Source organism: Stegostoma tigrinum, chromosome 1 (genome assembly GCF_030684315.1).
Source record: "Stegostoma tigrinum isolate sSteTig4 chromosome 1, sSteTig4.hap1, whole genome shotgun sequence".
Taxonomy (NCBI): domain Eukaryota; kingdom Metazoa; phylum Chordata; class Chondrichthyes; order Orectolobiformes; family Stegostomatidae; genus Stegostoma; species Stegostoma tigrinum.
Genome location: NC_081354.1, coordinates 4,025,651 through 4,041,347, shown reverse-complemented (window position 1 = coordinate 4,041,347; position 15,697 = coordinate 4,025,651). Strand labels below are relative to the sequence as shown.

Genomic DNA, 15,697 nt, shown 5'->3' with positions numbered 1-15,697 from the left:
TCTGTAGTTCTTTGAGTGAAAAGAAATTAGAAATATCCACACATTAAAGTAGCAGAAGGCTATTCAAGAGGAGAGAGAGCGAGAGAGAGAGAAGGAGAAGGAACGGCAGATGCTGGAGAATCTGAGATAACAAGGTGTAGAGCTGGATGAACACGGCAGGCCAAGCAGCATCAGAGAAGCAGGAAAGTTGACGCTTCGGGCCGAGACCCTTCTTCAAGAGGAAAATTTTTTATCCAGAGTGGTGAGAATGTAGAACATTCCACCACAGGGAGTCATTGGGGCAAATTGTGTAGAACAGTATACACTACAGGAATACAATACAGTACAGGAAAATCTAGATAAATGAGAGAGAGAGAGAGAGAGAGAGAGAGAGAGAGAGAGAGAGAGAGAGAGAGAGAGAGAGAGAGAGGATCTGGATGTGAGTTTGCCCGCTGAGCTGGAAGGTTAGTTTTCAGACGTTTCGTCACCGTTCTAGGTAACATCATCAATGAGCCTCCGACGAAGCGCTGGTGTTATGTCCCGCTTTCTATTTATCTGGTTAGGTTTCCTTGGGTTGGTGATGTCATTTCCTGTTCTTTTTCTCAGGAGCCAATCTACCATCCCCTGAGAAAAAGAACAGGAAATGACATCACCAACGCAGGAAATGACATCACCAACCCAAGGAAACCTAAACAGATAAATAGAAAGCAGGACATAACACCAGTGCTTTGTTGGAGGCTCACTGTTGATGTCACCTAGAAAGGTGACGAAACATCTGGGGACAAACCTTACAGCTCAGTGAACCAGCTTACATCTCAAACACAATAAAGACCCACTCTCTTGTGGACTGAGAGGAGGAGAGTGCTGTCTTGGAGGTGAAAGGAGGACGTCGGGTTGGCTGTGCACCCTTGCGACCAGTGGATCTTAATGCTGGCTTCGGCCTAACACTGGTTCAGGGGAGCAGCCAACCTGCAACGATGGCTGCGGCAAGTGCTCGTGCCCCAGGTCAGGGGGTCCGGAACACCATCCGTGTTTCCGTGAAGAAGGTGGATGAAGGTGCACCTGTGGACCGCACCTTCTTCGTGAAGAGGGTCCTGTTGGACTGTTGTGGGTTCACTGCTGCGGACATTTACTGCCTGCAGGATTTCCCCGGAGGAGATTTTTACAACGTGACCTTCCGGAGTGCCAAGCTTTGCGAGCGCTTCCTGGAGGTTTTCAAGGAGAAAGGAGGTGAGGGCCCCCTCTCTGTATTGACCGCTGTCCCACTGTTTGTGATGCCAGCGCAGAGGAGCCATATGGTGACTGTACACATGTACAACCCACATGTGCCAGCAGTTGATGTCCTGACCTTCCTCGGAAGGTACGTGAAGGTGGAAGGGGACCTAACTGACATCGTGGACCCCTTTGGCATCTGGACGAGTAAGAGGCAGGTCAAGGTGACGTTGAGGATGGGCGCAGACGGGAATGTCGCACACCCACCGTCCAGCTTCGCGATTGGCAGGAGCAGGGGCTACCTGACCTATGCAGGGCAACGTAAAGTCTGCCATGCCTGTGGTAGATCAGGTCACGTGGCGGCCGACTGCAAAGCCAGCATCTGCAGGAACTGCAGGGAGGAGGGACACCTTGCAAAGGATTGCCCACGAGAGAGAAGCTGCAACCTTTGCGGGGAAGCGGGCCACTTCTATAGGGCATGCCCGCGGCGGGGTACCACCTGCGCCCAGGTCGCCGGCAGGGGCGATGCGAGGCCAGCCCCCCCGGAAGAGTGGACGGCACCAGGGCCCTGCAAGGACCCCACTAATGTGCAGGAGGGCCAGGCCGTGCAGGAGGGCCCAGCCCTGCAGGATGGGCCCGAGGCCAGCAAAGCACCCCTGCAGGCTCCGATACCCCCCGACAACCCGGAGCCAATGGAGGCGGCGGCAGGCAACCCAGGGGAGTGGACTACAGTCCGGAAAGCGAGGAGGAAGGTGCGTCGACGGGCCCAGGAACCGCAACAATCAGGAGGGAAGAGGCAGCTACAGGGGGGCTATAAGAGCTCCTCTGACGAGGAGGATTCGGAGAGGGCCCACCCGAAGCAGAAGTTAAAGGTCTCGAGGGGGAAGGAAAGCAGCACCCCGCTTCCAGGTGACGGGAGGCGTCCTGAGGCTCACTCCGACACCCGGTCAAGTGCCGCTGGAGCACTGGAGGGCCCCCCGGAACTTCCAGGCGGGAAGGAGGAAACAGCACGTCCCCAGCCTGATCCGGAGCCGGACCCTCCTGCCTCCGCACCCCTGACGGGGGGATGCCACCCGGAAGGCAGCACAGACGGTTTCCTGAGCCCAGAGAGCGTCCAGCAGTTAGCCCGGGCAATGGGCATGAAGGGACAGATGGAGGGGCTGGACCTTGGACTTGGGGAGGGTACTGCGGTCACTGCCCACAATGGGGGTACGAGTTGCGAGCATTAATGTGCGCAGCGTCAAGTCAACCGCGAGATGTGTGTCCACGTTGGCCTACCTGACCACCATCAAGGCGGACCTCCTGTTTCTGCAGGAGTGCGGGATACCGCACCTCGGCAGGTACGGGAAATGGTCCGGCGCCTGGACCTGTGGGCCTTCAATCTGGTCGGGGGGTAACGACTGTCGCTCCTCGGGCCTGGCTATTCTGCTGCGGGGGCACAACTTCACCATCTCTCAAGTTCAGGAGGTGGTGGGGGGGGCCGCCTCCTAGTGGCTGACATCACCTACAGGAACACTCCCCTGAGGCTGATCAACGTGTACGCCCCAGCGGTACGGAGTGAGCGGTTGGCCGTCCTGCAGCGGCTTCCACCCCTGCTGGCTACGTCCAGGCTGGTTATCCTAGGCGGAGACTTCAACTGCATCATCGATGCAGATGGAAGATCCGGCGTGGGGACAGCGGGTGGGGGGGATTCAACTGGACGTCACGTCCAGATTCCTGATGGGTACAGTGAAGGACGCCAAGCTGCTCGACGTCTTCAGCGCTCCCGCAGACGGAGCGCAGCAGAGGTACACCTGGTCGCGGCCAGATGGGTCTATCCGCTCAAGGATAGACTTCCTGTTTGTGTCACGGACGTTCTCGGTCAGATCCACTGGTGTCGAGCCGGTGTTCTTCTCTGACCACTGCCTCCTGTTGGCCGACTGTCACTTACAGGACGACCAGCCGGCCGGCAAGGGGACGTGGAAGCTCAACACGACTCTGTTGACCCCAGAGAACGTCGAGGAGCTTAAGAGGGAGTACACCAGTTGGAGAACTGTGAAACCCCTCTTTGAGTCTCCAGGCGACTGGTGGGAGACGGTGAAGGAGAACATCAAGAGGTTCTTTGTCCTCAAGGGTGTTCAGAAGGCAAGAGAGAGGCGGGGAAAGCTGTCGCGACTCCAGAAAAGGGTGCAGAACCTGCTCCTTCGGCAGTTGATGGGGGTCGATGTCACGGAGGACCTCCGCGAGGTGAGGGGCCAGCAAGCCTCGCTCTTCGCCGCGGAGGCCTCCAGGATAATCTTCCGGTCCAGGGTCCGCTCCGTGGAGCAGGACGAGACGTGCTCGCGTTTCTTCTTTCAGAAGGTGCACAAAGAGAGCTCTGTGCTTAGCCGGCTGAAGGAGGACGACGGCTCGGTGACGTCGTCTCGGCCCGGCGTTTTGAGGATCAGCAGATCCTTCTATGCCGGACTGTACGACACGAAGCCCACGGACAGCACGGCCTCCGAGTCGTTCCTGTCGTCTATCACGGAGGTCTTAGACGACGGCACGAGGGAGTGGCTGGACCGGCCGATATCCCTGGACGAGCTGGCCAGAGCCCTCAAGTCCTTGCAGAGGAATAGGACTCCCGGAAGTGATGGCTTACCGGTCGAGCTGTATTCTGCTCTGTGGGGCCTGGTCGGCCAGGACCTGCTGGAGGTGTACGATAGTGCGCTTCGGGCAGGGGAAATGTGCAAGTCCATGAGGAAGGGCATCATCACCCTCATTTACAAGAGGAAGGGGGAGAGGGAAGAAATTAAGAATTGGCGTCCCATTTCACTTTTGAACGTGGACTACAAAATCCTGGCCAAGGTCATTGCCAACCGGGTCAGGTCTGTCCTGGAGTCGGTGATTCACCCTGACCAAACCTGTGCTGTGCCGAGCAGGAAGATCGCTGAGAGCCTCGCGCTCATCAGGGATACGATCGCCTACGTACAGGACAGGTGGGTGGACACCTGCCTCGTCAGCCTGGACCAGGAGAAGGCCTTCGACAGGATCTCTCATGCTTACATGAGGGACGTCCTCTCCAAATTGGGGTTCGGGGAGGGCATCCGCAATTGGATCCGGCTGCTCTACGCCAACATCGTTAGCGCAGTCTCGATCAACGGGTGGGAATCAGACAGTTTTCCTGTTAGATCTGGAGTCAGGCAGGGCTGCCCGCTCTCTCCTGCCTTGTTCGTGTGCTGTGTGGAGCCCTTCGCCGCCTCCATCAGGAAGGACGTGAGCCTGAGGGGCCTGACTATCCCAGGCAGCGGAGGCCTTCAGGTCAAGACCTCCCTGTACATGGATGATGTCGCCGTCTTCTGCACCGATCGTCGGTCGGTGAGTAGGCTGTTGGACATCTGCGGCCAGTTTGAACTGGCCTCGGGTGCCAAAGTCAATAGGGGTAAGAGCGAGGTCATGTTCTTCGGGAACTGGGACGACCGCTCCTTCATCCCCTTCACCGTCAGGACAGACTACCTGAAGGTGCTGGGTGTTTGGTTTGGTGGAGCTGGGGCATGCACTAAGACTTGGGAGGAGCGTATCTCCAAATTTAAGCAGAAGCTGGGCAGGTGGACGCTCCGGTCCCCCTCCATCGCGGGTAAGAACCTGGTTGTCAGGTGCGAGGGGCTTTCGGTACTGTTGTATGTGGCGCAGGCCTGGCCTATTACCTGGACCTGCGCCGCTGCGGTCACCCGGGCCATCTTCCACTTCATTTGGGGGTCGAGGATGGACCGGGTCCGCAGAGATACCATGTACAAAGACCTGGGAAATGGGGGAAAGGGCGTACCGAACGCCACCCTCGCCCTGACGGCTACCTTTGTGTGTGGCTGCATCAAGCTGTGCGTAGATCCTCAGTACGCAAACACCAAGTGTCACTACTTACTGAGGTTCTACCTGTCCCCGGTGTTGCGAAGGATGGGCCTGGCCTCGTTGCCGCGGAACGCTCCGAGTAGTTGGACCATTCCGTACCACCTGTCCTTCGAGGAGAAATTTTTGAAAGGAAACACCTTTGACCACAAGGCCGTCAGGCAGTGGTCAGCACGTAGTATCCTCAGGACCCTTCGGGAAAAGGAGAGGGTGGATCCCGTCGTGTGGTTCCCCACGCAGACTGCCAAAGTCGTTTGGCAGAATGCCTCATCGCCAGAACTTTCAAACAAGCACAAGGACATTGCTTGGCTGGCGGTGAGAGGGTCTCTGCCAGTGAGATCCTTTATGCATGCCCGGAATCTCTGCACCACCGCACGCTGCCCTCGAGGTGGCTGCCGGGGGGACGAGACTGTTGATCACCTCCTTCTGGAGTGTGCCTATGCGCAGGAGGTCTGGAGGGGGATGCAGTGGTATTTGTCGAGGTTCGTCCCGAGCAGCTCCGTGACGCGGGACTCCGTGCTCTACGGGCTGTTTCCGGGGACGCACACCGAGACCAACATCAACTGCGCCTGGAGGACCATCAATGCGGTGAAAGACGCTCTTTGGTCTGCCCGCAACTTGCTGGTCTGCCAGCTGAAAGAACTGACCCCGACCGAGTGTTGCAGACTGGCGCACTCCAAGGTCCAGGGCTACGTGCTGAGGGATGCGCTAAAGCTTGGGGCAGCCGCCGCCAAGGCGCGGTGGGGAAAGACCACCGTATGAGCCCCCTCGTCCAGAAAGGGAAAAGAACCCTATCTGGTAACTGGGCCCAGCTGGCGCCTTCCCCAACTGGTCAGGGGGCCAACTGGGACTGTGCGGGGTGACGACTGCTGGGGTATTTTCTCTGCTTTGTTTTTTTTTCTGTTTTGTTTTTTTTCCTTTAGTTGGTGTATGTACTCCCTGGGTAACCCGGAGCGGCTTGCATGACTGGGTAGGTGTGTAAATATGTTTTATTTTTTGTACATCTTACGAATAAAGTATATTTTTTTCAAATAAAAAAAGGTGACAAAACGTCTGAAAACTAACCTTCCAGCTCAGCGAGCAAACTCACATCCAGAACCTCAACCTGAGCTACAAATCTTCTCAAAACTTGCTAGAGAGAAAGGAGTTGAAGGCAATGCTGATAGGGTGAGATAAATTTGGTGGGGGGGGGGGTGGAGGTGGAAGTTCATGTGCATTATAAAAGAACTTGGCTTTGACCAGCTGGATCAGTGGCTTCTGTCTGTGTTGTAAGTTATACAATTCTATATCATATCGACTTTCCAACTGTTGATAGAAACAGGAATAAGAAGGACAAAAGGGTGAAAACTATGTGGAAGGTGAACTATGTACAAGTTTGATAAAGGCCATACCTACTGTAAATAATTAATAAATATTTAACCTCTATTCAAATATTCGGAGTCAAAGCAACATAAAAGCTTAAGGTGTGAATACTTGACCTAAGTGTTGATTATCATGGTTAAAGAAAGTGGGACGAAAGCAGGTCCAAACCACTCAGATTTTTCCAAGCCACATTATTTTGGTATCTGTCTGAAAGTTGAAAGACTGTTCTTCATACTCAGCTGAGAGGCAATGCTAGACCTAATTCAGTGTCTCCCTTTGATACTGTCGTGTTGATAGAGCTGAATAGTGCCCGAACATCAAAGGGGACCATTATTTCATCCTTGCTGATGTTTATGTTTCTGATGTTCTTCAGGAATTCCTGTGCAGAGTGTATGGAGCGAGTCGATTTGTTGGTGGTGTGTCAGTCTATGTTGTAGCTGTTTGGTTAGCCTGTGTGTTGCTGTGGTCGGCAAGGAAACGATCGCTCTGAGGGGGATGTCAGGTTTGTGCACCTTGGGCAGTCTGTAGAATCAGGGCCCACACTTTTCCAGAGATAATGGGAACTGCAGATGCTGGAGATTCCAAGATAATAAAATGTGAGGCTGGATGAACACAGCAGGCCAAGCAGCATCTCAGGAGCACAAAAGCTGACGTTTCGGGCCTAGACCCTTCATCAGAGAGGGGGATGGGGGGAGGGAACTGGAATAAATATGGAGAGAGGGGGAGGCGGACCGAAGATGGAGAGTAAAGAAGATAGGTGGAGAGGGTGTAGGTGGGGAGGTAGGGAGGGGATAGGTCAGTCCAGGGAAGACGGACAGGTCAAGGAGGTGGGATGAGGTTAGTAGGTAGCTGGGGGTGCGGCTTGGGGTGGGAGGAAGGGATGGGTGAGAGGAAGAACCGGTTAGGGAGGCAGAGACAGGTTGGACTGGTTTTGGGATGCAGTGGGTAGAGGGGAAGAGCTGGGCTGGTTGTGTGGTGCAGTGGGGGGAGGGGATGAACTGGGCTGGTTGAGGGATGCAGTGGGGGAAGGGGAGATTTTGAAACTGGTGAAGTCCACATTGATACCATATGGCTGCAGGGTTCCCAGGCGGAATATGAGTTGCTGTTCCTGCAACCTTCGGGTGGCATCATTGTGGCAGTGCAGGAGGCCCATGATGGACATGTCATCAAGAGAATGGGAGGGGGAGTGGAAATGGTTTGCGACTGGGAGGTGCAGTTGTTTGTTGCGAACTGAGCGGAGGTGTTCTGCAAAACTTTTCCAGCTGCTCTGACAGACGAAAGACCCCGTACCCACAATGAGCAGGACAAACGTGATGTTTAAAATACCATGCAGCAACTGTGGGAAGCAATACATAGGACAGACCAGCAGGAAACTCGCCACCAGTTTAACTGAACACCTTTTCGAAGCAAAATGGCACGGGCAACTCTCCCTTGTTTCAATTCACTCCGACAAAGCAGGGCATCAGTTTAATTGGGACAACGTTAACAGTACTAGGACAAGCACGAGAATTCCTCAAAGCCTGATTTTCAACCACTGGCACCATAAACAAACACGTTGAAATAGACTACATATCGCTACGGAGCAAAACCGGAAACACAACTCCCCACCATAAACAGGCCGGACCATATAAATTCAGAACAGAACAGCAGCGCTTCAACCGAGGCTAGATAGCAGTGATGATGCCACCTAGAACGGGGATGAAACATTTGCACGAAAACCAGGCAGCTCAGTGAACCAACCAGCAACTCCAACCACAACCCGAGCTACAGATCTTCGCCAAAACATTAAGCACCTACGGATGAAACGTGTTCAAACAAGCTGCAAAATGGGAAACCTATGCCAACTGGCTGAGCGCTACCCGCGAGCAACTCCGTTTTCTACATGAATGCCTCAGAAACCAGATCCTACCTCGCGACGTCAAGTACAAAACTCTTCTTGACAACCCCAAGCAAGAAAAGCAGCTGAACAAAACGGCCATAGGATCCTACGAATTAAGGTCACAGACGCCCGTAACCGCCTCGACAAACGTGGATGAGAAATTTTGCGCCAAAAATCTTTATACTTGAACTCGACCAGCCAACAGTGGACTACAACTCTTGAATAGGCCATCAGTATCAAGCAAAACAGGACCAAAAACAAGAGGAGAGTCACACGACAGGAAAAGCTGATGAAACTGACGAATAGCAAAGACAAGAACAAACCATACACGTGGATAAGAAATCTATCATACAAACAACTGACAGACACCGAGAAAGCTGCCCTGATATAGGGACTTATGTAAAACCACAAAGGAACCTAACAAAACAGGCTTCCTGGCTGTGCTTGAGGCCACACTGAAATCTAATGGACTTATGGACGAAAAAGAACAGGCCAACTGACAAACCACAGCCCCTACACTGAGCAGGAGAAACCTACCAAATGCACTCAACACATCAGAAAAGAAAAGCCCTCGAAGTACTAAAGGAGGACAGGAACACCATAATCTTACTGGCAGATAAAGGCCGTTCTTGCAGATATTAACACTAACCAACAGAGGGAGTCAGACCCCACAACACAATTAGAGAACAAAAGCAATGTTGCTGGAAACGCTCAGCAGGTCTGGCAGCCTCTGTGTCGTTAACTCCGATTTTTCCTTCACAGATGTTGCCAGACCTGCTGAGCTTTTCCAGCAACTTCTGTTTTTGTTCCTGATTCACTCTATCTGCAGTTCTTTTAGTTTTTATTTACAATCAGACAACAGGATCACCTATACTGTTTTTACAGCAGCAAAATAACAAGAACAGATTTCCTAAAAATGAAGAGGGATAGCAGGAACTGCAGATGCTGGAGAATCCGAGATAACAAAGTGTGGAGCTGGATGAGCACAGCAGGCCAAGCAGCATCTCAGGAGCAGAAACCCGATGGTTCGGACAGCCCCTGATTCTACAGACTGCCCGGAAGTGCGCAAACCTGACATCCCCCTCAGACATAATGGGAACTGCAGATGCTGGAGAATTCCAAGATAACAAAATGTGAGGCTGGATGAACACAGCAGGCCAAGCAGCATCTCAGGAGCACAAAAGCTGACGTTTCGGGCCTAGACCCTTCATCAGAGAGGGGGATGGGGAGAGGGAACTGGAGAGATTCCCTGAGGTTGGTCCGGAGGGAGGAGGGTAACTTCTTCAGGTTAGGCATCCCTAGAAGAGGCTTAACCTCACTGCGAAGCCTCTTCCAGGGATGCCTAACCTGAAGAAGTTACCCTCCTCCCTCCGGACCAACCTCAGGGAATCTCTCCAGTTCCCTCTCCCCATCCCCCTCTCTGATGAAGGGTCTAGGCCCGAAACGTCAGCTTTTGTGCTCCTGAGATGCTGCTTGGCCTGCTGTGTTCATCCAGCCTCACATTTTGTTATCCCCCTCAGACTGACAGTCTTCGTGCCGAGCACAGCGACAGCTAGCCAAAGAGCTACAACATAGCCTGAAACACCTCACCACCGGATCGACTCACTCCGCACAGGAATTCCTGAGGAACAATCGACAAGGATGAAATGTCTGTCCCCTTTGATGTTAGGACACTATTCAGCTCTATCGACGTGACATGAGCAAAGGAAGATACTGGCTGCTTTACCAGACAATCCAAAAACACAGCCCTCCAATGAAACCATCAGCAAGGACAACATGCTGAAATTACTAGGCCTACTATGCCTTACCATGCACTTTGTCTTCAATAGTCAGGTGTGTGAACAAATCAACGGGACAAACATGGGTTCACAGGTTTTATAGCGGAAGCAGTTATGCAAAGACTTGAACGCACAGCCCTCCCTCAGATCCAGCCTAAATGATGGGTCAGGTACGTGGAAGATATTTTCATGGTCATTAAACGAGCAAAGTTAGAAGAAACACATCACATTCATCGGGATAAAGTTCACCAGGAAAGAAGAGAACAACAATCAATTCCTGTTTCTAGACATAATGGTGGAGTGAACAAACAATGAGGAATTCCTTACCAGTGAATACAGAAAAACTATACACACACACACACACCAAACCCTAAAGTTACAAAGTAACCACCAAAACATCCACAAACAGAGCTGTGTCAAGACTCTGTTTAAACAAACAATAACACATTGCAACACCCCGGAGATGCACAAAAATTTGAGGAACACCTAAACAAAATCTTTGCAAACAATAGGTATCCCAAAAGCTTCATCCACCAATGCCTGGCAAATAAAAACCACCAACACACTGGCCACCTTACCCTATATTAGAAACGTATCAGAATCATCTACCACACACAACGACCACTTGGAATTAGGACAACACACAAACCAACAGCCACACTTCCCGGCTACTCTCAAAGACGAAAGATCCCATATCCACAACGAGCAGGACAAATGTGATGTACAAAATATCATGCAGCAACTGAGGGAAGCAATGCATAGGCCTTCCGGGCAGGAGACTCGCCACCAGGATACATAAACACCTTTTCGCAGCAAAATGGCACGAGCAACTCCCCCTCGTTTCAGAGATAATGGGAACTGCAGATGCTGGAGAATTCCAAGATAATAAAATGTGAGGCTGGATGAACACAGCAGGCCAAGCAGCATCTCAGGAGCTCCTGAGATGCTGCTTGGCCTGCTGTGTTCATCCAGCCTCACATTTTATTATCTTGGAATCCCCCTCGTTTCAATTCACTCCGACAAAGCAGGACATCAGTTTAACTGGGGCAATGTTAACAGTACTAGGACAAGCAAAATAATTCCTGGAGGTCTAGTTTTCAACCACTGGTACCATAAACAAACATGTTGAAATAGACTACATACCACTACAGAGCAAAACCGGAAACTACCTGCCATAACAGACCGGACCATATAAATTCAGAACGGAACAGAATAGCAGCGCTTCAACGGAGGTTAGATAGACTGATGATGCCACCTAGAACGGGGATAGAACACTTGCACGAAAGCCTGTCAGCTCAGCGAACCAACCAGCAACTCCAACCACAACCCCAGCTACAGATCTTTGCTAAATCATTAATTTTTATCGTTGTATCCGAATCCTTTTGTGACCTCATCCCATCATATCTCTACGGCCTCTTCCAGATCTCTCCAAACTCTTGCATTCCTCCAGTTCTGGCCTCTCATGTTTACCTGATTTCTGCTTCATCTTACCATTTGCAGGTGTGCCTTCAGTCATTCAGGAATTATATTCTAGAATTCATGCCTAAATCTCTCTACCCTCCTCTCTTCCATTAATACTTTCCTTAAAACCTAGCCCTTTGACCAAACATTTGGCCACCTGTCCTAATATCTTTTTACATGGCTTACTTACATATTTTGTTTGACACTCCTACAAGGAGTCTTGTAAAGTTTAATTAACCCATCTTCCACTGGCTTGTGTGGCCAGGGGGTGTCAATCCAGAACCAAGGGACACAGCCTTAGAATAAGAGTCTTCTATTTACATCAAAGACAAAAAGGTGAATTTCTTTGCTCAGAAGTTGGGGATTCTTTAAAATTCTCCCCCACAGAGGTCTGTGGAAGCACAGTGATTGAGTATGGTCAAGACAAGATTGACAGACTTCTACATAGTAAAAAATACATCCAAGGATACGGGGATATTGCAGAAAAATATTGTTGAAGTAGAAGATCAGCCATAATCTCACTGAATAATGGGGCATGCTTGAAAGGCGAGATGTCCCCATCCTGCTCCTACTATTATTGAGCTTATTGCATGAATATGGTACATTAAGTTGTAAGTTGTTGGTGCATTCTTTGGCAAGGTTTTGGCAATCTTTTCCCATGGCATGAGTTAATAATTACTAGCAGGAGGTCTCTTCACTCAATTATGGCCAGCAAGCTACTCACAACTGACAATGAAACAGAATTCAGTAGATGCCATAAAACAGGCCCGTGCATCTTTAGACAATTCCCAGAATGAGTCTCACCCTTAGCAAAATGATTTCTGATTGTAACAGGACCACTGGGAATCTAGATAAAGCCCTTTACACATAACTCACATAACAGAAGGAATTTATCCAGGCAGCTGGGGTCTCGTCCGCAGTGACAGTCCTGCATCACCTCCTCTTGGGCATTTAATTTGCCAGTGGTGGGCCTTCCTTGGGATAAAGGAGCCTGGGGGTGAGATCTTTAAGCTGGGAGCTTCCAGCTTATTAGTGGCTCCTTATTGCTGTCAGTGCCATCGCAGAAACAATGGTAACTATTGGCAAATCAGCCACTGCAGACCCAGGATCAGAGAAAGACCCAAACTAGAGGTGAAATGATTGGGATCACTGAAAGTAGGATGGGTAGGGGGAAGTATGGCTGAGGATGTGGCATGGACAACGAACGGGGGGATTGGAGGTGGCTCTCAGTGGACTCATCCCACCACTTTGCAATGCCAGGACTCTTCAATAGGCACTAAACACCAACCCCTGGAAACCTGCAAGGAAACTTCTGCCTCATCAGTCAGGCCTCATGCATTGAAATAAATGCACTTTAAACCAGAATCCTTTTATCTCCCTTTTAGGAGTCCTTGGCTATCCTGAACAGTCAACTTGCTCTCGATGATGTATTTTCCTCTGACATCTCCCTGGTCCCCCTCTCATTCAGAGTCCCAGCTCCCTGCCGAACTAGTTTAAACCCTCTCAGGTAACACTGGCAAATCTCCCCTCAAGGATGTTGGATTCCCCCTCCCCTGGTCCAAGTGCATCCTCTACATTATTTTTCTTCTGATTTTCAGAGTTGACAGCATTGATTTGTTAAAAGTTATGTAGTGGGTTGCATGAAGACACCTTTGTAACAGCAGCAGGACAGCGAGCGCTGTGCTAGCATCCAAACCAGTAGTTGGTTCATCCAAAAACAAGACAGATGGGTCAATGATCAGCTCCATTCCAATATTTGTCCTCTTTCTTTCTCCACCAGACACTCCCCGAATAAATGGAGTTCCAACCTGTTTCAAACATAAAGGAAACATTTATTTGGAAGCCCTTTCCCTCTCTCTTCCTGAAAAGGAGTAAATCTCTGTAAAGCAAAAAAAAACTAAATTTAAAAGAGTGGCAAAGCTAAAGCTATGGAGACATAGGTTCAAATTCCACTACAGGTGCTGGTAGAATTCAAACACAATGAATGAGTCTGGAATATTAGGCTAGTCTGTCACAGGGACTGAAAGCTAATAAATTCCCATGATGTGATAATTTACTTCCCATGGTAACCATGGGAAGAGTGGGTGCGTTGGTTGTCAGCTTCCAAATTTCTTTGGATTGTGGACAGTCCAGCAGATTGCACGGTGGCAACTGTAACACCACTGCCTTAAAAAAAAGAACTGAGGGAGAAAAATTGGAAATTACAAACTGGATGGCCTAACATCAGTGGTAGGGACATGGTGGTACAGTGCACTTAAGACAGAGGTGATCTGTACTGTTCCTCTTGCAAAGCGGGTGACTATTTCAGAAGGGTACACGTAAATAAGTTTTTAATTTTCCGTGGGTGGCCTCTCCTGAGACAAAATAATCATTAGTGGGCAGGGTCCGGGCTCTCAGACTCAGGAAGATTTTTAGTTTTGCCTTCAGTGATTGAGAAGGTTTTCTGTTGGCTGCTGAAGCTAAAAGCTGGAGTTCTTGGCTGGAGTAAAGTCTTAAATATCCTAAAATCCAAAAGGAGCAGATTGTTTCTTCCTTCAGGACTGGAGAGATTAACTTGTTCTGAAATTTTACGACGCATCTCTGGAGCAGGTGGGACTTGAACCCAGCACACACAGCTCAGACATAATGGGAACTGCAGATGCTGGAGAATCCAAGATAACGAAGTGTGGAGCTGGATGAACACAGCAGGCCAAGCAGCATCTCAGGAGCACAAAAGCTGACGTTTCGGGCCGAGACCCTTCATCAGAAAAGGGGGATGGGGAGAGGATTCTGAAATAAATAGGGAGAGAGCGGGAGGCGGACTGAAGATAGAGAAGATAGGTGGAGAGTACGGGTGGGGAGGTAGGGAGGGGATAGGTCAGTCCGGGGAGGACGGACACGTCAAGGGGGCGGGATGAGTTTAGTAGGTAGGAAATGGAGGTGCGGCTTGAGGTGGGAGGAGGGGATAAGTGAGAGGAAGAACAGGTTAAGCAGGCGGGGACGAGCTGGGCTGGTTTTGGGATGCAGTGGGGGAAGGGGAGATTTTGAAGCTTGTGAAGTCCACATTGATACCATTAGGCTGCAGGGTTCCCAAACGGAATAGGAGTTGCTGTTCCTGCAACCTACGGGTGGCATCATTGTAGCACTGCAAGAGGCCCAGGATGGACATGTCGTCTAAGGAATGGGAGGGGGAGTTGAAATGGTTTGTGACTGGGAGGTGCAGTTGTTTACTGCGAACCGAGTGTAGGTGGTCCCCAAGCCTCCACTACCAAGGGGCTTTGGTGAGACCACACCTGGAGTGGTATGAACCATTTTGGTCTCCTTATCTAAGAAAGGATATACTGCCATTGGATTGAACACAGTAAAGATTCACAAGACTGATCCTTGGGATAGCAGGTTGGTGCTCTGAGGCCAGATTAGGTCGACTAGGCCTGTATTCATTGGAATTTAGAAGATTGAGGGAGGATTTCATTGAAAAAAAATCTAAAATTCTGACAGCGATACAGGAACGATGTTTCCCCTGGTCGAGGGATCAGAAAGAATGGTCACAGTCTCACAATAGTAGGCAATTTCTGACTGAGATGAAGAAAGATTTCTTCACTCAGAGGTAGGATAAATTGTGGAATTCTGAACCACTGAAGACTGTAGGGCTAACGTCATCGAGAGCGAGGGAGCACGAGAGCGAGGAGAGAGGATCAGCCATGATCACATTGCGAGGTAGAGAAGGCTTAATGAGATGAAAGTTTCTTTAAGGTGACCATGACAACTATCATCAGTTGACATAAAAGCATATCTAGTTCACCACTGTCCTTCAGGGAAGGAAAGCCACCATCCTTATCTGACCTGGCCTATGTGATCCAGATCTACAGCAATATGATTGACTCTTAGCTGCACTTTGCAATGCCCAGCAAACCAGTCCATTCAAGGGCGACTGTTTGGCAAACAGGTGATGGCTGTGCCAGGACCACCCGCATCCTATCCAAACCCACAACCATGACCATCCTGGTCAAGGGCAGCACATACATGGCAACACCACCAACTGCAGATTCCCCTCCAAGTCACTCAACATCCTCACTTGGAAATACTATAGAATATGAAAATAATGTGTAGTCATTGTGATAGAATAGGTCAGTTGGTCGCCACAAAAAGACATGCTGCACCATGCAGCACTGTTGGCACCACA

General features: G+C 50.5%; 1 protein-coding gene across 5 annotated transcripts in view; it reads right to left on the bottom strand.

Annotated features, from left to right (window-relative positions):
• Positions 1-15,697, bottom strand: part of abcg2a (ATP-binding cassette, sub-family G (WHITE), member 2a) — a 105,324-nt gene that overhangs the window by 39,728 nt on the left and 49,899 nt on the right. For all 5 annotated transcript variants that reach the window (XM_059648298.1, XM_059648328.1, XM_059648272.1 and 2 more), the window contains one exon: positions 13,186-13,343. In XM_059648298.1, coding sequence (XP_059504281.1) covers positions 13,186-13,343 — 158 coding nt within the window. The remainder of the gene's footprint in view (positions 1-13,185; positions 13,344-15,697) is intronic.